At 52.0% G+C, this 20,702-nt stretch overlaps 1 protein-coding gene across 1 annotated transcript in view; it reads right to left on the bottom strand.

The window, feature by feature from the left end:
• Window positions 1-20,702, bottom strand: part of LOC132815113 (desmoglein-2-like) — a 148,799-nt gene that overhangs the window by 73,074 nt on the left and 55,023 nt on the right. The window contains exons 6-7 of the mRNA XM_060823887.1: window positions 19,454-19,598; window positions 14,107-14,258 (exon numbers count right to left, since the gene is read on the bottom strand). Coding sequence (XP_060679870.1) covers window positions 14,107-14,258; window positions 19,454-19,598 — 297 coding nt within the window. The remainder of the gene's footprint in view (window positions 1-14,106; window positions 14,259-19,453; window positions 19,599-20,702) is intronic.

Here is a 20,702-nt window from a genome sequence, read left to right on the forward strand (position 1 = left end):
TGAGACAGTGAGTGTGCTGTGAGGCAGTGATTGTGCTGTGAGGCAGTGAGTGTGCTGTGAGGCAGTGAGTGTGCTGTGAGGTGCTGTGAGGCAGTGAGTGTGCTGTGAGATGCTGTGAGGCAGTGAGTGTGCTGTGAGACAGTGAGTGTGCTGTGAGGCAGTGAGTGTGCTGTGAGGCAGTGAGTGTGCTGTGAGACAGTGATTGTGCTGTGAGGCAGTGAGTGTGCTGTGAGACAGTGAGTGTGCTGTGAAACAGTGAGTGTGCTGTGAGACAGTGAGTGTGCTGTGAGGCAGTGAGTGTGCTGTGAGACAGTGAGTGTGCTGTGAGGCAGTGAGTGTGCTGTGAGATGCTGTGAGGCAGTGAGTGTGCTGTGAGACAGTGAGTGTGCTGTGAGACAGTGAGTGTGCTGTGAGGTGCTGTGAGACAGTGATTGTGCTGTGAGGCAGTGAGTGTGCTGTGAGATGCTGTGAGGCAGTGAGTGTGCTGTGAGACAGTGAGTGTGCTGTGAGACAGTGGGTGTGCTGTGAGACAGTGAGTGTGCTGTGTGACAGTGAGTGTGCTGTGAGGCAGTGAGTGTGCTGTGAGACAGTGAGTGTGCTGTGTGACAGTTAGTGTGCTGTGAGGCAGTGAGTGTGCTGTGAGACAGTGAGTGTGCTGTGAGGTGCTGTGAGGCAGTGAGTGTGCTGTGAGGCAGTGAGTGTGCTGTGTGACAGTGAGTGTGCTGTGAGGCAGTGAGTGTGCTGTGAGGCAGTGAGTGTGCTGTGTGACAGTGAGTGTGCTGTGAGGCAGTGAGTGTGCTGTGAGGCAGTGAGTGTGCTGTGAGACAGTGAGTGTGCTGTGAGGCAGTGAGTGTGCTGTGAGACAGTGAGTGTGCTGTGAGACAGTGAGTGTGCTGTGAGATGCTGTGAGACAGTGAATGTGCTGTGAGACAGTGAGTGTGCTGTGAGGCAGTGAGTGTGCTGTGAGGTGCTGTGAGACAGTGAGTGTGCTGTGAGACAGTGAGTGTGCTGTGAGACAGTGAGTGTGCTGTGTGACAGTGAGTGTGCTGTGAGGTGCTGAGAGGCACTGAGTGTGCTGTGAGACAGTGAGTGTGCTGTGAGGCAGTGAGTGTGCTGTGAGGCAGTGAGTGTGCTGTGAGATGCTGTGAGGCAGTGAGTGTGCGGTGAGATGCTGTGAGGCAGTGAGTGTGCTGTGAGGCAGTGAGTGTGCTGTGAGGTGCTGTGAGGCAGTGAGTGTGCTGTGAGACAGTGAGTGTGCTGTGAGGCAGTGAGTGTGCTGTGAGATGCTGTGAGGCAGTGAGTGTGCGGTGAGATGCTGTGAGGCAGTGAGTGTGCTGTGAGACAGTGATTGTGCTGTGAGGCAGTGAGTGTGCTGTGAGGCAGTGAGTGTGCTGTGAGGTGCTGTGAGACAGTGAGTGTGCTGTGAGGCAGTGATTGTGCTGTGAGGCAGTGAGTGTGCTGTGAGGCAGTGAGTGTGCTGTGAGGTGCTGTGAGGCAGTGTGTGTGCTGTGAGATGCTGTGAGGCAGTGAGTGTGCTGTGAGACAGTGAGTGTGCTGTGAGGCAGTGAGTGTGCTGTGAGGCAGTGAGTGTGCTGTGAGACAGTGATTGTGCTGTGAGGCAGTGAGTGTGCTGTGAGACAGTGAGTGTGCGGTGAAACAGTGAGTGTGCTGTGAGACAGTGAGTGTGCTGTGAGGCAGTGATTGTGCTGTGAGACAGTGAGTGTGCTGTGAGACAGTGAGTGTGCTGTGAGGCAGTGAGTGTGCTGTGAGATGCTGTGAGGCAGTGAGTGTGCTGTGAGACAGTGATTGTGCTGTGAGACAGTGATTGTGCTGTGAGGCAGTGAGTGTGCTGTGAGACAGTGAATGTGCTGTGAGACAGTGAGTGTGCTGTGAGACAGTGAGTGTGCTGTGAGGTGCTGTGAGACAGTGATTGTGCTGTGAGGCAGTGAGTGTGCTGTGAGATGCTGTGAGGCAGTGAGTGTGCTGTGAGACAGTGAGTGTGCTGTGAGACAGTGGGTGTGCTGTGAGACAGTGGGTGTGCTGTGAGACAGTGAGTGTGCTGTGAGGCAGTGAGTGTGCTGTGAGACAGTGAGTGTGCTGTGTGACAGTTAGTGTGCTGTGAGGCAGTGAGTGTGCTGTGAGGCAGTGAGTGTGCTGTGAGACAGTGAGTGTGCTGTGAGGTGCTGTGAGGCAGTGAGTGTGCTGTGAGGCAGTGAGTGTGCTGTGTGACAGTGAGTGTGCTGTGAGGCAGTGAGTGTGCTGTGAGGCAGTGAGTGTGCTGTGTGACAGTGAGTGTGCTGTGAGGCAGTGAGTGTGCTGTGAGGCAGTGAGTGTGCTGTGAGGTGCTGTGAGGCAGTGAGTGTGCTGTGAGGCAGTGAGTGTGCTGTGTGACAGTGAGTGTGCTGTGAGGCAGTGAGTGTGCTGTGAGACAGTGAGTGTGCTGTGAGATGCTGTGAGACAGTGAGTGTGCTGTGAGACAGTGAGTGTGCTGTGAGACAGTGAGTGTGCTGTGAGGCAGTGAGTGTGCTGTGAGGTGCTGTGAGACAGTGAGTGTGCTGTGAGACAGTGAGTGTGCTGTGAGGCAGTGAGTGTGCTGTGAGACAGTGAGTGTGCTGTGAGGTGCTGTGAGGCAGTGAGCGTGCTGTGTGACAGTGAGTGTGCTGTGAGACAGTGATTGTGCTGTGAGGCAGTGAGTGTGCTGTGAGACAGTGAGTGTGCTGTGAGACAGTGAGTGTGCTGTGAGATGCTGTGAGACAGTGAACGTGCTGTGAGACAGTGAGTGTGCTGTGAGGCAGTGAGTGTGCTGTGAGACAGTGAGTGTGCTGTGAGGCAGTGAGTGTGCTGTGAGACAGTGAGTGTGCTGTGAGATGCTGTGAGACAGTGAATGTGCTGTGAGACAGTGAGTGTGCTGTGAGGCAGTGAGTGTGCTGTGAGGCAGTGAGTGTGCTGTGAGGTGCTGTGAGACAGTGAGTGTGCTGTGAGACAGTGAGTGTGCTGTGTGACAGTGAGTGTGCTGTGAGGTGCTGAGAGGCACTGAGTGTGCTGTGAGACAGTGAGTGTGCTGTGAGGCAGTGAGTGTGCTGTGAGGCAGTGAGTGTGCTGTGAGATGCTGTGAGGCAGTGAGTGTGCGGTGAGATGCTGTGAGGCAGTGAGTGTGCTGTGAGGCAGTGAGTGTGCTGTGAGGTGCTGTGAGGCAGTGAGTGTGCTGTGAGACAGTGAGTGTGCTGTGAGGCAGTGAGTGTGCTGTGAGATGCTGTGAGGCAGTGAGTGTGCGGTGAGATGCTGTGAGGCAGTGAGTGTGCTGTGAGACAGTGGTTGTGCTGTGAGGCAGTGAGTGTGCTGTGAGGCAGTGAGTGTGCTGTGAGGTGCTGTGAGACAGTGAGTGTGCTGTGAGGCAGTGATTGTGCTGTGAGGCAGTGAGTGTGCTGTGAGGCAGTGAGTGTGCTGTGAGGTGCTGTGAGGCAGTGAGTGTGCTGTGAGATGCTGTGAGGCAGTGAGTGTGCTGTGAGACAGTGAGTGTGCTGTGAGGCAGTGAGTGTGCTGTGAGGCAGTGAGTGTGCTGTGAGGCAGTGAGTGTGCTGTGAGACAGTGAGTGTGCTGTGAAACAGTGAGTGTGCTGTGAGACAGTGAGTGTGCTGTGAGGCAGTGAGTGTGCTGTGAGACAGTGTGTGTGCTGTGAGACAGTGAGTGTGCTGTGAGGCAGTGAGTGTGCTGTGAGATGCTGTGAGGCAGTGAGTGTGCTGTGAGACAGTGAGTGTGCTGTGAGGCAGTGAGTGTGCTGTGAGACAGTGATTGTGCTGTGAGGCAGTGAGTGTGCTGTGAGACAGTGAGTGTGCTGTGAAACAGTGAGTGTGCTGTGAGACAGTGAGTGTGCTGTGAGACAGTGAGTGTGCTGTGAGACAGTGAGTGTGCTGTGAGGCAGTGAGTGTGCTGTGAGATGCTGTGAGGCAGTGAGTGTGCTGTGAGACAGTGAATGTGCTGTGAGACAGTGAGTGTGCTGTGAGACAGTGAGTGTGCTGTGAGGTGCTGTGAGACAGTGATTGTGCTGTGAGGCAGTGAGTGTGCTGTGAGATGCTGTGAGGCAGTGAGTGTGCTGTGAGACAGTGAGTGTGCTGTGAGACAGTGGGTGTGCTGTGAGACAGTGAGTGTGCTGTGTGACAGTGAGTGTGCTGTGAGGCAGTGAGTGTGCTGTGAGACAGTGAGTGTGCTGTGTGACAGTTAGTGTGCTGTGAGGCAGTGAGTGTGCTGTGAGACAGTGAGTGTGCTGTGAGGTGCTGTGAGGCAGTGAGTGTGCTGTGAGGCAGTGAGTGTGCTGTGTGACAGTGAGTGTGCTGTGAGGCAGTGAGTGTGCTGTGAGGCAGTGAGTGTGCTGTGTGACAGTGAGTGTGCTGTGAGGCAGTGAGTGTGCTGTGAGGCAGTGAGTGTGCTGTGAGGTGCTGTGAGGCAGTGAGTGTGCTGTGAGGCAGTGAGTGTGCTGTGTGACAGTGAGTGTGCTGTGAGGCAGTGAGTGTGCTGTGAGACAGTGAGTGTGCTGTGAGATGCTGTGAGACAGTGAGTGTGCTGTGAGACAGTGAGTGTGCTGTGAGACAGTGAGTGTGCTGTGAGGCAGTGAGTGTGCTGTGAGGTGCTGTGAGACAGTGAGTGTGCTGTGAGACAGTGAGTGTGCTGTGAGACAGTGAGTGTGCTGTGAGGCAGTGAGTGTGCTGTGAGACAGTGAGTGTGCTGTGAGGTGCTGTGAGGCAGTGAGCGTGCTGTGTGACAGTGAGTGTGCTGTGAGACAGTGAGTGTGCTGTGAGACAGTGAGTGTGCTGTGAGATGCTGTGAGACAGTGAACGTGCTGTGAGACAGTGAGTGTGCTGTGAGGCAGTGAGTGTGCTGTGAGACAGTGAGTGTGCTGTGAGACAGTGAGTGTGCTGTGAGGCAGTGAGTGTGCTGTGAGACAGTGAGTGTGCTGTGAGATGCTGTGAGACAGTGAATGTGCTGTGAGACAGTGAGTGTGCTGTGAGGCAGTGAGTGTGCTGTGAGGCAGTGAGTGTGCTGTGAGGTGCTGTGAGACAGTGAGTGTGCTGTGAGACAGTGAGTGTGCTGTGAGACAGTGAGTGTGCTGTGAGGTGCTGTGAGGCACTGAGTGTGCTGTGAGACAGTGAGTGTGCTGTGAGGCAGTGAGTGTGCTGTGAGATGCTGTGAGGCAGTGAGTGTGCGGTGAGATGCTGTGAGGCAGTGAGTGTGCTGTGAGGCAGTGAGTGTGCTGTGAGGTGCTGTGAGGCAGTGAGTGTGCTGTGAGACAGTGAGTGTGCTGTGAGGCCGTGAGTGTGCTGTGAGATGCTGTGAGGCAGTGAGTGTGCGGTGAGATGCTGTGAGGCAGTGAGTGTGCTGTGAGACAGTGATTGTGCTGTGAGGCAGTGAGTGTGCTGTGAGGCAGTGAGTGTGCTGTGAGGTGCTGTGAGACAGTGAGTGTGCTGTGAGGCAGTGATTGTGCTGTGAGGCAGTGAGTGTGCTGTGAGGCAGTGAGTGTGCTGTGAGGTGCTGTGAGGCAGTGAGTGTGCTGTGAGATGCTGTGAGGCAGTGAGTGTGCTGTGAGACAGTGAGTGTGCTGTGAGGCAGTGAGTGTGCTGTGAGGCAGTGAGTGTGCTGTGAGGCAGTGAGTGTGCTGTGAGACAGTGATTGTGCTGTGAGGCAGTGAGTGTGCTGTGAGACAGTGAGTGTGCTGTGAAACAGTGAGTGTGCTGTGAGACAGTGAGTGTGCTGTGAGGCAGTGAGTGTGCTGTGAGGCAGTGAGTGTGCTGTGAGATGCTGTGAGGCAGTGAGTGTGCTGTGAGACAGTGATTGTGCTGTGAGGCAGTGAGTGTGCTGTGAGACAGTGAGTGTGCTGTGAGACAGTGAGTGTGCTGTGAGGCAGTGAGTGTGCTGTGAGGTGCTGTGAGACAGTGATTGTGCTGTGAGGCAGTGAGTGTGCTGTGAGATGCTGTGAGGCAGTGAGTGTGCTGTGAGACAGTGAGTGTGCTGTGAGACAGTGGGTGTGCTGTGAGACAGTGAGTGTGCTGTGTGACAGTGAGTGTGCTGTGAGGCAGTGATTGTGCTGTGAGACAGTGAGTGTGCTGTGTGACAGTGAGTGTGCTGTGAGGCAGTGAGTGTGCTGTGAGGCAGTGAGTGTGCTGTGAGGTGCTGTGAGGCAGTGAGTGTGCTGTGAGGCAGTGAGTGTGCTGTGTGACAGTGAGTGTGCTGTGAGGCAGTGAGTGTGCTGTGAGGCAGTGAGTGTGCTGTGAGACAGTGATTGTGCTGTGAGGCAGTGAGTGTGCTGTGAGACAGTGAGTGTGCTGTGAAACAGTGAGTGTGCTGTGAGACAGTGAGTGTGCTGTGAGGCAGTGAGTGTGCTGTGAGACAGTGAGTGTGCTGTGAGGCAGTGAGTGTGCTGTGAGATGCTGTGAGACAGTGAGTGTGCTGTGAGACAGTGATTGTGCTGTGAGGCAGTGAGTGTGCTGTGAGGCAGTGAGTGTGCTGTGAGACAGTGAGTGTGCTGTGAGGCAGTGAGTGTGCTGTGAGGTGCTGTGAGACAGTGATTGTGCTGTGAGGCAGTGAGTGTGCTGTGAGATGCTGTGAGGCAGTGAGTGTGCTGTGAGACAGTGAGTGTGCTGTGAGACAGTGGGTGTGCTGTGAGACAGTGAGTGTGCTGTGTGACAGTGAGTGTGCTGTGAGGCAGTGAGTGTGCTGTGAGACAGTGAGTGTGCTGTGTGACAGTGAGTGTGCTGTGAGGCAGTGAGTGTGCTGTGAGACAGTGAGTGTGCTGTGAGGTGCTGTGAGGCAGTGAGTGTGCTGTGAGGCAGTGAGTGTGCTGTGTGACAGTGAGTGTGCTGTGAGGCAGTGAGTGTGCTGTGAGGCAGTGAGTGTGCTGTGAGGTGCTGTGAGGCAGTGAGTGTGCTGTGAGGCAGTGAGTGTGCTGTGTGACAGTGAGTGTGCTGTGAGGCAGTGAGTGTGCTGTGAGGTGCTGTGAGGCAGTGAGTGTGCTGTGAGGCAGTGAGTGTGCTGTGTGACAGTGAGTGTGCTGTGAGACAGTGAGTGTGCTGTGAGGCAGTGAGTGTGCTGTGAGGTGCTGTGAGGCAGTGAGTGTGCTGTGAGGCAGTGAGTGTGCTGTGTGACAGTGAGTGTGCTGTGAGGCAGTGAGTGTGCTGTGACACAGTGAGTGTGCTGTGAGATGCTGTGAGACAGTGAGTGTGCTGTGAGACAGTGAGTGTGCTGTGAGATGCTGTGAGACAGTGAGCGTGCTGTGAGACAGTGAGTGTGCTGTGAGGTGCTGTGAGGCAGTGAGTGTGCTGTGAGGCAGTGAGTGTGCTGTGAGACAGTGAGTGTGCTGTGAGACAGTGAGTGTGCTGTGAGGTGCTGTGAGGCAGTGAGTGTGCTGTGAGGCAGTGAGTGTGCTGTGAGGTGCTGTGAGACAGTGAGTGTGCTGTGAGACAGTGAGCGTGCTGTGAGGCAGTGAGTGTGCTGTGAGACAGTGAGTGTGCTGTGAGGCAGTGAGTGTGCTGTGAGACAGTGAGTGTGCTGTGAGACAGTGAGTGTGCTGTGAGGTGCTGTGAGGCAGTGAGTGTGCTGTGAGACAGTGAGTGTGCTGTGAGGTGCTGTGAGACAGTGAGGGTGCTGTGAGACAGTGAGTGTGCTGTGAGGCAGTGAGTGTGCTGTGAGACAGTGAGTGTGCTGTGAGGCAGTGAGTGTGCTGTGAGGTGCTATGAGACAGTGAGTGTGCTGTGAGGCAGTGAGTGTGCTGTGAGACAGTGGGTGTGCTGTGAGACAGTGAGTGTGCTGTGTGACAGTGAGTGTGCTGTGAGGCAGTGAGTGTGCTGTGAGACAGTGAGTGTGCTGTGTGACAGTGAGTGTGCTGTGAGGCAGTGAGTGTGCTGTGAGGCAGTGAGTGTGCTGTGAGGCAGTGAGTGTGCTGTGAGGTGCTGTGAGGCAGTGAGTGTGCTGTGAGGCAGTGAGTGTGCTGTGTGACAGTGAGTGTGCTGTGAGGCAGTGAGTGTGCTGTGTGACAGTGAGTGTGCTGTGAGGCAGTGAGTGTGCTGTGAGGTGCTGTGAGGCAGTGAGTGTGCTGTGAGGCAGTGAGTGTGCTGTGTGACAGTGAGTGTGCTGTGAGGCAGTGAGTGTGCTGTGAGGCAGTGAGTGTGCTGTGAGGCAGTGACTGTGCTGTGAGATGCTGTGAGACAGTGAGTGTGCTGTGAGACAGTGAGTGTGCTGTGAGACAGTGAGTGTGCTGTGAGGCAGTGAGTGTGCTGTGAGGTGCTGTGAGACAGTGAGTGTGCTGTGAGACAGTGAGTGTGCTGTGAGGCAGTGAGTGTGCTGTGAGACAGTGAGTGTGCTGTGAGGTGCTGTGAGGCAGTGAGCGTGCTGTGTGACAGTGAGTGTGCTGTGAGACAGTGATTGTGCTGTGAGGCAGTGAGTGTGCTGTGAGACAGTGAGTGTGCTGTGAGACAGTGAGTGTGCTGTGAGATGCTGTGAGACAGTGAATGTGCTGTGAGACAGTGAGTGTGCTGTGAGGCAGTGAGTGTGCTGTGAGACAGTGAGTGTGCTGTGAGACAGTGAGTGTGCTGTGAGGCAGTGAGTGTGCTGTGAGACAGTGAGTGTGCTGTGAGACAGTGAGTGTGCTGTGAGACAGTGAGTGTGCTGTGAGATGCTGTGAGACAGTGAATGTGCTGTGAGACAGTGAGTGTGCTGTGAGGCAGTGAGTGTGCTGTGAGGCAGTGAGTGTGCTGTGAGGTGCTGTGAGACAGTGAGTGTGCTGTGAGACAGTGAGTGTGCTGTGAGACAGTGAGTGTGCTGTGTGACAGTGAGTGTGCTGTGAGGTGCTGAGAGGCACTGAGTGTGCTGTGAGACAGTGAGTGTGCTGTGAGGCAGTGAGTGTGCTGTGAGGCAGTGAGTGTGCTGTGAGATGCTGTGAGGCAGTGAGTGTGCGGTGAGATGTTGTGAGGCAGTGAGTGTGCTGTGAGGCAGTGAGTGTGCTGTGAGGTGCTGTGAGGCAGTGAGTGTGCTGTGAGACAGTGAGTGTGCTGTGAGGCAGTGAGTGTGCTGTGAGATGCTGTGAGGCAGTGAGTGTGCGGTGAGATGCTGTGAGGCAGTGAGTGTGCTGTGAGACAGTGATTGTGCTGTGAGGCAGTGAGTGTGCTGTGAGGCAGTGAGTGTGCTGTGAGGTGCTGTGAGACAGTGAGTGTGCTGTGAGGCAGTGATTGTGCTGTGAGGCAGTGAGTGTGCTGTGAGGCAGTGAGTGTGCTGTGAGGTGCTGTGAGGCAGTGAGTGTGCTGTGAGATGCTGTGAGGCAGTGAGTGTGCTGTGAGACAGTGAGTGTGCTGTGAGGCAGTGAGTGTGCTGTGAGGCAGTGAGTGTGCTGTGAGACAGTGATTGTGCTGTGAGGCAGTGAGTGTGCTGTGAGACAGTGAGTGTGCTGTGAAACAGTGAGTGTGCTGTGAGACAGTGAGTGTGCTGTGAGGCAGTGAGTGTGCTGTGAGACAGTGAGTGTGCTGTGAGGCAGTGAGTGTGCTGTGAGATGCTGTGAGGCAGTGAGTGTGCTGTGAGACAGTGATTGTGCTGTGAGGCAGTGAGTGTGCTGTGAGACAGTGAGTGTGCTGTGAGACAGTGAGTGTGCTGTGAGACAGTGAGTGTGCTGTGAGGTGCTGTGAGACAGTGATTGTGCTGTGAGGCAGTGAGTGTGCTGTGAGATGCTGTGAGGCAGTGAGTGTGCTGTGAGACAGTGAGTGTGCTGTGAGACAGTGGGTGTGCTGTGAGACAGTGAGTGTGCTGTGTGACAGTGAGTGTGCTGTGAGGCAGTGAGTGTGCTGTGAGACAGTGAGTGTGCTGTGTGACAGTTAGTGTGCTGTGAGGCAGTGAGTGTGCTGTGAGACAGTGAGTGTGCTGTGAGGTGCTGTGAGGCAGTGAGTGTGCTGTGAGGCAGTGAGTGTGCTGTGTGACAGTGAGTGTGCTGTGAGGCAGTGAGTGTGCTGTGAGGCAGTGAGTGTGCTGTGTGACAGTGAGTGTGCTGTGAGGCAGTGAGTGTGCTGTGAGGCAGTGAGTGTGCTGTGAGGTGCTGTGAGGCAGTGAGTGTGCTGTGAGGCAGTGAGTGTGCTGTGTGACAGTGAGTGTGCTGTGAGGCAGTGAGTGTGCTGTGAGACAGTGAGTGTGCTGTGAGATGCTGTGAGACAGTGAGTGTGCTGTGAGACAGTGAGTGTGCTGTGAGGCAGTGAGTGTGCTGTGAGGTGCTGTGAGACAGTGAGTGTGCTGTGAGACAGTGAGTGTGCTGTGAGACAGTGAGTGTGCTGTGAGGCAGTGAGTGTGCTGTGAGACAGTGAGTGTGCTGTGAGGTGCTGTGAGGCAGTGAGCGTGCTGTGTGACAGTGAGTGTGCTGTGAGACAGTGATTGTGCTGTGAGGCAGTGAGTGTGCTGTGAGACAGTGAGTGTGCTGTGAGACAGTGAGTGTGCTGTGAGATGCTGTGAGACAGTGAACGTGCTGTGAGACAGTGAGTGTGCTGTGAGGCAGTGAGTGTGCTGTGAGACAGTGAGTGTGCTGTGAGACAGTGAGTGTGCTGTGAGGCAGTGAGTGTGCTGTGAGACAGTGAGTGTGCTGTGAGATGCTGTGAGACAGTGAATGTGCTGTGAGACAGTGAGTGTGCTGTGAGACAGTGAGTGTGCTGTGAGGCAGTGAGTGTGCTGTGAGGTGCTGTGAGACAGTGAGTGTGCTGTGAGACAGTGAGTGTGCTGTGAGACAGTGAGTGTGCTGTGTGACAGTGAGTGTGCTGTGAGGTGCTGAGAGGCACTGAGTGTGCTGTGAGACAGTGAGTGTGCTGTGAGGCAGTGAGTGTGCTGTGAGGCAGTGAGTGTGCTGTGAGATGCTGTGAGGCAGTGAGTGTGCGGTGAGATGCTGTGAGGCAGTGAGTGTGCTGTGAGGCAGTGAGTGTGCTGTGAGGTGCTGTGAGGCAGTGAGTGTGCTGTGAGACAGTGAGTGTGCTGTGAGGCAGTGAGTGTGCTGTGAGATGCTGTGAGGCAGTGAGTGTGCGGTGAGATGCTGTGAGGCAGTGAGTGTGCTGTGAGACAGTGGTTGTGCTGTGAGGCAGTGAGTGTGCTGTGAGGCAGTGAGTGTGCTGTGAGGTGCTGTGAGACAGTGAGCGTGCTGTGAGACAGTGAGTGTGCTGTGAGACAGTGAGTGTGCTGTGAGGTGCTGTGAGGCAGTGAGCGTGCTGTGTGACAGTGAGTGTGCTGTGAGGTGCTGTGAGGCAGTGAGTGTGCTGTGAGGCAGTGAGTGTGCTGTGAGACAGTGAGTGTGCTGTGATGTGCTGTGAGGCAGTGAGTGTGCTGTGAGGCAGTGAGTGTGCTGTGAGACAGTGAGTGTGCTGTGAGGTGCTGCGAGACAGTGAGCGTGCTGTGAGACAGTGAGTGTGCTGTGAGGTGCTGTGAGGCAGTGAGCGTGCTGTGAGACAGTGAGTGTGCTGTGAGGTGCTGTGAGGCAGTGAGCGTGCTGTGTGACAGTGAGTGTGCTGTGAGACAGTGAGTGTGCTGTGAGACAGTGAGTGTGCTGTGAGACAGTGGGTGTGCTGTGAGACAGTGAGTGTGCTGTGTGACAGTGAGTGTGCTGTGAGGCAGTGAGTGTGCTGTGAGACAGTGAGTGTGCTGTGTGACAGTTAGTGTGCTGTGAGGCAGTGAGTGTGCTGTGAGACAGTGAGTGTGCTGTGAGGTGCTGTGAGGCAGTGAGTGTGCTGTGAGGCAGTGAGTGTGCTGTGTGACAGTGAGTGTGCTGTGAGGCAGTGAGTGTGCTGTGAGACAGTGAGTGTGCTGTGAGATGCTGTGAGGCAGTGAGTGTGCTGTGAGACAGTGAGTGTGCTGTGAGACAGTGAGTGTGCTGTGAGGCAGTGAGTGTGCTGTGAGGTGCTGTGAGACAGTGAGTGTGCTGTGAGACAGTGAGTGTGCTGTGAGACAGTGAGTGTGCTGTGAGGCAGTGAGTGTGCTGTGAGACAGTGAGTGTGCTGTGAGGTGCTGTGAGGCAGTGAGCGTGCTGTGTGACAGTGAGTGTGCTGTGAGACAGTGATTGTGCTGTGAGGCAGTGAGTGTGCTGTGAGACAGTGAGTGTGCTGTGAGACAGTGAGTGTGCTGTGAGATGCTGTGAGACAGTGAACGTGCTGTGAGACAGTGAGTGTGCTGTGAGGCAGTGAGTGTGCTGTGAGACAGTGAGTGTGCTGTGAGACAGTGAGTGTGCTGTGAGGCAGTGAGTGTGCTGTGAGACAGTGAGTGTGCTGTGAGATGCTGTGAGACAGTGAATGTGCTGTGAGACAGTGAGTGTGCTGTGAGACAGTGAGTGTGCTGTGTGACAGTGAGTGTGCTGTGAGGTGCTGAGAGGCACTGAGTGTGCTGTGAGACAGTGAGTGTGCTGTGAGGCAGTGAGTGTGCTGTGAGGCAGTGAGTGTGCTGTGAGATGCTGTGAGGCAGTGAGTGTGCGGTGAGATGCTGTGAGGCAGTGAGTGTGCTGTGAGGCAGTGAGTGTGCTGTGAGGTGCTGTGAGGCAGTGAGTGTGCTGTGAGACAGTGAGTGTGCTGTGAGGCAGTGAGTGTGCTGTGAGATGCTGTGAGGCAGTGAGTGTGCGGTGAGATGCTGTGAGGCAGTGAGTGTGCTGTGAGACAGTGGTTGTGCTGTGAGGCAGTGAGTGTGCTGTGAGGCAGTGAGTGTGCTGTGAGGTGCTGTGAGACAGTGAGCGTGCTGTGAGACAGTGAGTGTGCTGTGAGACAGTGAGTGTGCTGTGAGGTGCTGTGAGGCAGTGAGCGTGCTGTGTGACAGTGAGTGTGCTGTGAGGTGCTGTGAGGCAGTGAGTGTGCTGTGAGGCAGTGAGTGTGCTGTGAGACAGTGAGTGTGCTGTGAGGTGCTGTGAGGCAGTGAGTGTGCTGTGAGGCAGTGAGTGTGCTGTGAGACAGTGAGTGTGCTGTGAGGTGCTGCGAGACAGTGAGCGTGCTGTGAGACAGTGAGTGTGCTGTGAGGTGCTGTGAGGCAGTGAGCGTGCTGTGAGACAGTGAGTGTGCTGTGAGGTGCTGTGAGGCAGTGAGCGTGCTGTGTGACAGTGAGTGTGCTGTGAGACAGTGAGTGTGCTGTGAGACAGTGAGTGTGCTGTGAGGCAGTGAGTGTGCTGTGAGACAGTGAGTGTGCTGTGAGATGCTGTGAGACAGTGAGTGTGCTGTGAGACAGTGAGTGTGCTGTGAGGTGCTGTGAGGCAGTGAGCGTGCTGTGTGACAGTGAGTGTGCTGTGAGACAGTGAGTGTGCTGTGAGACAGTGAGTGTGCTGTGAGACAGTGAGTGTGCTGTGTGACAGTGAGTGTGCTGTGAGACAGTGAGTGTGCTGTGAGATGCTGTGAGACAGTGAATGTGCTGTGAGACAGTGATTGTGCTGTGAGGCAGTGAGTGTGCTGTGAGGCAGTGAGTGTGCTGTGAGGTGCTGTGAGACAGTGAGTGTGCTGTGAGGCAGTGATTGTGCTGTGAGGCAGTGAGTGTGCTGTGAGGCAGTGAGTGTGCTGTGAGGTGCTGTGAGACAGTGAGTGTGCTGTGAGATGCTGTGAGGCAGTGAGTGTGCTGTGAGATGCTGTGAGGCAGTGAGTGTGCTGTGAGACAGTGAGTGTGCTGTGAGGCAGTGAGTGTGCTGTGAGACAGTGAGTGTGCTGTGAGACAGTGAGTGTGCTGTGAGACAGTGAGTGTGCTGTGAGGCAGTGAGTGTGCTGTGAGGCAGTGAGTGTGCTGTGAGGTGCTGTGAGACAGTGATTGTGCTGTGAGGCAGTGAGTGTGCTGTGAGATGCTGTGAGGCAGTGAGTGTGCTGTGAGACAGTGAGTGTGCTGTGAGACAGTGAGGTGCTGTGAGACCGTGAGGGTGCTGTGAGGCCTCTGACATCAGACGTTTTCAGATTAGTATGGCAGTAGGTGCTCCTCTTTCTAGACTGCCTTACAAGAGGAAACACCCCTTTCATCATCCCATCAGAGCCCATTGAGATCTGGGTGATGTGGCAGCAGCAGTTTCTTGGCCTGACTCAACATATTAACCCATCGTAAGCCGGGTCGCTAATGTTAACCAGCTCATATGAAGCAGGCTTCACTCACCTCACGGTCCAGATTCCGATCTGTAACTTTGATTTCTCCGTTCGCTGTTGCAATGAATTCCTCTTTGATATTTTGACTTATGATCCTGTAATGGATCACAGCATTCTCCCCTTCATCGGCATCAGTTGCATTCAATGATAATACAAAGGTGCCTAGAGGGAAGCAAACATTGCTGAGTTTTAAACTGGCCTTTCCTGGACAAGTAGAACTTTGACTCCCCTGCATTCAGTTCTGGACACTTGCCCGCTCAGAAAGGGTAGACCAGTCTTGTAGAGATTACAACACAGATTCATCAGAATGAGAAGCCAGTTAAAAATGTCACATTTTGGACGATGGATCAGATTGAAGAGGCTTGAGTATAGAAGAGTAAGAGGCGATCTCGTTAAACTGTCTATGGTGATTGACTGTGTTGATAGGATGGGTAAGAGAGAAACAAGCTTAACCTTAAAAGTTGAGGCGACTCAGGGAATAATACGAAGGAAAGCACCTCTTCATATGTAGGATAATGGAAACGTGGAACTCCCCAACCCTCTCACCTCCTCCAAAACAACATCGAAGCTGGGGACTTATTTGAACATTTCAAAACTGAGGTTGTCATGTTGTGTTTTTAACTGCAGATGTATGAAATCTGGAATTAATCAAAAATGCTGGAAATACCCGGCAGGTCAGAGAATTTGCGAGGACCAAGCAAGAGATAAAGCGCACCAGAGCATTTGGGCAGCGACAGAGCAGATTCTGATTTGAAAAGATAATTAATCACACAATAAAGATTGCTGGCTTGGTGATGTGTTGTAACTGCAGAATGTAGGAACTCCTGGATGCTGGGGTGATCCAGGGAAAAGACGTTCTGTAGTCAGTATCTGGGACTCAGCCAAGCTTTAAACACTGTGACGTATCAGGGAGTGGGCGAAGGTCTTCCTTCATTCACAGGATGAGGGTACCGCTGGCTAGGCAGTGTGTATTGCCCAGAGGGCAGTTAAGAGTCAACCGCATTGCTGTGGGTCTGGAGTCACTGTAGGCCAGACTGGGTAAGGGTGGCAGTATCCTTCACGAAAGGACCCTCAAGAACCAGATAGTTTTTTTCAGACAATCCACTCTCAGTCATCATCAGGCTCTTAAATCCAGATTTTTTAAAAATTGAATTCAAATGTCACCATCTGCCAAGGCAGGATTCAAACCTCAGTCCCCAGAACATTACCTGGGTTTCTGGATTAACAGTCTAGTTATAATATCACTCGGCTATTTCACTGCTCCTTCATCAGGTACTAATGAGGAAGGGTCATAGGGCACAGAATTTATAGTAAAGGATCACGTGCGTGGCATGTACTCATGTGACTCAAACAACATTGTTTATCTCATACACTGCAGGTCAGAGTGTCCAGCGGCACTGTACATTGGTGAGACCGAGCAGAAAGCATGACAACTGATGATCGGACACCCGCAACAATCACTAGACAGGAACGTTCCCTCCCAGTCAGAGAACACTTCAGCAATCAGGGACATTTGGCCTCGAACCTTCGGGTGACCATCCTCCAAGGCAGACTTCAGGACAGGCAACAACGCAGAGTGGCTGAGCAGAGGCTGATAGCCAAGTTCGGTAGCCATGGAGATGGCCTCAATTTGGACCTGGGGTTCATGTCTCTCACACACACACACAGACACACACACACAGACACACACACAGACACACACACACACACAGACACAGACACACAGACACAGACACACACACACAGACACAGACACACACACACACACAGACACACACAGACACACACACACACAGACACACACAGACACACACACACACGTGTCTATGGGGTGAATTTGCATTTGTAGGTTTGTATTTGCAGATATATCCTACTTTGTTCTAAAAGCACACAATCTGCAGGCAGTCAGTCCATGTCATAAAGTAAGAGATGTACAGCACAGAAACAGACCCTTCGGTCCAACCCGTCCATGCCAACCCATCTAGTCCCACCTGCCAGCACCCGGCATATCCCTCCAAACCCTTCCTATTCATATACCCATCCAAATGCCTATTAAATGTTGCAATTGTACCAGCCTCCACCATATCCTCCGGCAGCTCATTCCATACACGTACCACCCTCTGTGTGAAAAAGTTGCCCCTTAGGTCTCTTTTATATCTTTCTCCTCTCACCCTAAACCTATGCCCTCTAGTTCTGGACTCCCCCACCCCAGGGGAAAGACTTTGTCTATTTGTCCTACCCATGCCCCTCAATTTTATAAACCTCTATAAGGTCACCACTCAGCCTCCGATGCTCCAGGGAAAACAGCCCCAGTCTGTTCAGCCTCTCCCTGTAGCTCAGATCCTCCAACCCTGGCAACATCTTTGTAAATCTTTTCTGAACCCTTTCACGTTTCATAACATCTTTCCGATAGGAAGGAGACCAGAATTGCACACAATATTCCAACAGTGGCCGAACCAAGATGTCCTGTACAGCTGCAACATAACCTCCCAACTCATGACATTTTAAAAATTCCTACTTTGGAAATAGAACCAGTCTGACTCAAGGTTGGGATACAGACTGACTCTGACCTCACACCTTTGATGCATTGTCTGAGCTGAGATGTCACTTTTTTTTAAGTAATCTTGGGAATGTAACTTGAGAGAATTTCTGGGATTTACATATTATTCAATTGAAACCATCAACCCCATGCTAAGTGATGAAAGGGTTAACAGCCATCTGGGTTTGTTCAATACATCACATCAGTTGTATGACACTTTGATCTTTTACTCTCAAGTCTGTGTCTATGATCCTGTCCCACTAGCGGCTACCTGATGATGGAGCAGCGCTCTGAAAGCTAGTGCTTCCAAATAAACCTGTTGGACTATATGGTGTTGTGTGATTTTCAAAAAAGCATCAGGCAGACAAACCTGTGGATGTGCTGCTCTTTGATTTCTTGAAGATATTTGAATTGGGCTGTATCATAGATTATTAATGTAGAATAAAAGCTCATCCACGAGAGGGTAACACATTAGAAGGGATAAAGAATTGCTTAGCTAACAGAAAAGAGAGAATTGGCAGCAATGGTATTTGGAAGAATGCAAGGAGAGATCTCAGAGAAACCTATAAAATTCTAACCCGACTAGACCGAGTAAACACAGGAAGGGTGTTCCCGATGACTGGGGAGTCCAGAGCCACGGGGTCACAGTCTAAGGATACGGGGTGGGCCATTTTGGACTGAGATGAGGAGAAATGTCTTCATCCAGAGAGTGGGGGAGCCGGTGGGATTCTCTGCCTCAGAAAGCGGTTGAGGCCAAAATATTGAATGTTTCCAAGAAAGAGTTAGATACAGTCCTTAGGGTTAAAGGGATCAAAGGGTATGGGGGAGAAAGTGGGAACAGGAGACGGAGTTGGATACACACACATACACACAGACACAGGCAGTTGTTATAACATGAATTGTTAATGCCTTAGAGCAAGGAACAAAGTGAGTCACAATGTGCCCTTTGCCAATATCAATAATTTATTTATGGTAGTACCTTTAACGTAATGAACACAAGATGCAGGAGCAGGAGTAGACCATTCAGCCCCTCACTGTATAAGATCAAGCCTAATCTGTCCCAGGCCTCAACTCTCTTTCAATCCTGCTCCTCACAACCCTTAACTCCCTGATATTTTAAAAGAAATCTGCCTCCTTTTAAAATAGTTCTGGTGATCAAATCTCCATAACTTTTTGAGGTTGAGAATTCCAGACATTATCTGGGAGAAGAAATTCCTTTGTAGCTCAGTCTTAAGAGCGTCTGCTTACCCTGTAACTATGTCCCTTAGTTTGGGATTCCCCCACAAGTGGAAACATCCAAAGATACTTCAGAGGAGCATCTTAGGAGATAATAAATAGGTTAGAAAGGTCAGTTTTAAGGAGTGTCTTAAAGGAGGAGAGTGAGCTAATGATGTAGTGAGGTAGGGACATAGAGAGGGAGTGATCAAGTGAGAGAGGGAGTGATTGAGAGAGGGTAGGAGAGAGGGAAGGAGAGAGGGAGGGAGAGAGGGATGGGGTGATGGGGTGGGGGGGGAGTGAGGGAGTGGGATGGAGGGGGGAGGAGGAGAGGAGGGGAGGAGGGGTGCAGGGGGAGAGAAGGGGGAGAGAAGGGGGAGAGAAGGGGGGAAAGAGGGGGGAAGAGGGGGGAAAGAGGGGGGAAGGGGGGGATAGGAGGCAGTTCTAGGTACTGGGGCCTGGGTATTGAAGGCATGGTCACCCAATGATGGAACAATTAAAGATGGTGATGGACACAAGACAGAGGTGTAGGAACATGGATGACTCTTGTTGGAGAGGGGAAGGGTAGCATCACGAGGGGATTTGGAAGCAAGGGTGAGAATTTTAAAATCGAGGCACTACTTGACAAGCACCCAGTGTTGGTCAGCAAGTGGAGAGGAGTTGGGGGACAGGATTTACTCAAGTTAGAGAGAGCCAAAGAGTCATAAGGCATGGATAGAGATCCGTCACTCCAACTCGCCCATGCTACCAGGTTTCTCCAAACTGACCTAATCCCATTTGCCAGCACTTGGCCCATATCCTTCCTATTTATATACCCATCCAGATACCTTTTAAATGTTATGATTTAGAGGTGCCTAGTGTTGAGATTTTTAACCTTTTAAATGCTGTAATTGTACTCGCCTTCAATCACTTCCTCTAGCAGCTCATTCCATAGACGTAACACCTTCTGTGAGAAACGTTACCCCTCGGGTCCTTTTTAAATCTTTTCCGTGTTACTATGAAGCTATGCTCTTTATTTCTGGACTCCCCCACTCTTGGGCAAAGACTCACTCTATCTATGACCCTCATGATTTTACCAACCTCTCTTAAGGTCATCCCTCAGCTCTGGGGAACAAAAGCCCCAGCCTATCCAGCCTCCTTTGTAACTAAACCCACCCCCTCCCTCCCCCACTTACTCGGCAACATCCTGCTACAGTGGCTCAGTGGTTAGCACTGATGTCTCACAGCAGCAGAGACCCCGGTTCAATTCCAACCGCAGGTGACTGTCTGTGTGGAGTTTGCATATTCTCCCAGTGTCTGCATGTGTTTCCTCCGGATGCTCCGGTTTCCTCCCACCTTCCAAAGATGTGCAGGTCAGGTGAATTGGCCATGCTAAATTGCCTGTAGTGTGAGGTGCATTAGTCAGAGGGAAATGGGCCTGGGTGGGTTACTCTTTGGAGCGTTGGTGTGGAATCGTTGGGCTAAATGGCCTATTCCACACTGTAGGGAATCTAATCTAATAATAAAAAAACGTTTTCTGTACCCTCTCTAGTTTAACAGCATCCTTCTGAGCTGAGTTTTTTTGTCAAACTCAAATTTAGAAGTCAAAAAGCAAATCACTTACCAAACGGACTCAGTTCTTCAACACTCCCTTGGAAGACTTGTTTTGTGAAAATTGGAGGATTATCGTTGATGTCCAAAACTTTAACCTTGAGTTCGATTGGCGTTTCCCTTGCTTTTCCATTTTGATCATAGGCCTGACCGGTAAGCTGAAAATATTAAAGGGAGATTTACCAAAGCAAATTCTCTGATGTTGTAGAAAATTAGTAGAAACTACAATCACACAATTTCATGATAATTTGATAAAACATCGAGAAAGTTCCTTTTGTAATCTCCAGTAAAGATTCCTCTTCCCCATTATACAGCAATCTCACTGTCCTCTCCAACAACTTAGTCTTATCATCTGTCTCTTATCTGTACAGACATACATGTCCCTGACACAGGGATCTGTGTACACACACACACACACGTCCCTGACACAGGGATCTGTATACACATACATGTCCCTGACACAGGGATCTGTGTACACACACACACACACACGTCCCTGACACAGGGATGTGTATACACATACATGTCCCTGACACAGGGATCTGTATACACATACATGTCCCTGACACTGGGATCTGTACAGACATACATGTCCCTGACACAGGGATGTGTATACACATACATGTCCCTGACACAGGGATCTGTATACACATACATGTCCCTGACACTGGGATCTGTACAGACATACATGTCCCTGACACTGGGATCTGTACAGACATACATGTCCCTGACACTGGGATCTATGATGAAGGGCTTATGCTCGAAATGTCGAATTCTCTATTCCTGAGATGCTGCCTGGCCTGCTGTGCTTTGACCAGCAACACATTTGCAGCTGTGATCTCCAGCATCTGCAGACCTCATTTTTTACTCTATATACACATACATGTCCCTGACACTGGGATCTGTATACACATACATGTCCCTGACTCAGGGATCTGTATACACACACACACACGTCCCTGACACAGGGATCTGTACACACACACACACACACACACGTCCCTGACACAGGGATCTGTATACACATACATGTCCCTGACACAGGGATCTGTACACACACACACACACACACACACACACGTCCCTGACACAGGGATCTGTATACACATACATGTCCTTGACACAGGGATCTGTATACACATACATGTCCCTGACACAGGGATCTGTATACACACACACACACACACACACACACACGTCCCTGACACAGGGATCTGTACACACACACATGTCCCTGACACAGGGATCTGTGTTCATATACA

The sequence above is a fragment of the Hemiscyllium ocellatum genome, chromosome 4, assembly GCF_020745735.1.
Source record: "Hemiscyllium ocellatum isolate sHemOce1 chromosome 4, sHemOce1.pat.X.cur, whole genome shotgun sequence".
Classification (NCBI taxonomy): domain Eukaryota; kingdom Metazoa; phylum Chordata; class Chondrichthyes; order Orectolobiformes; family Hemiscylliidae; genus Hemiscyllium; species Hemiscyllium ocellatum.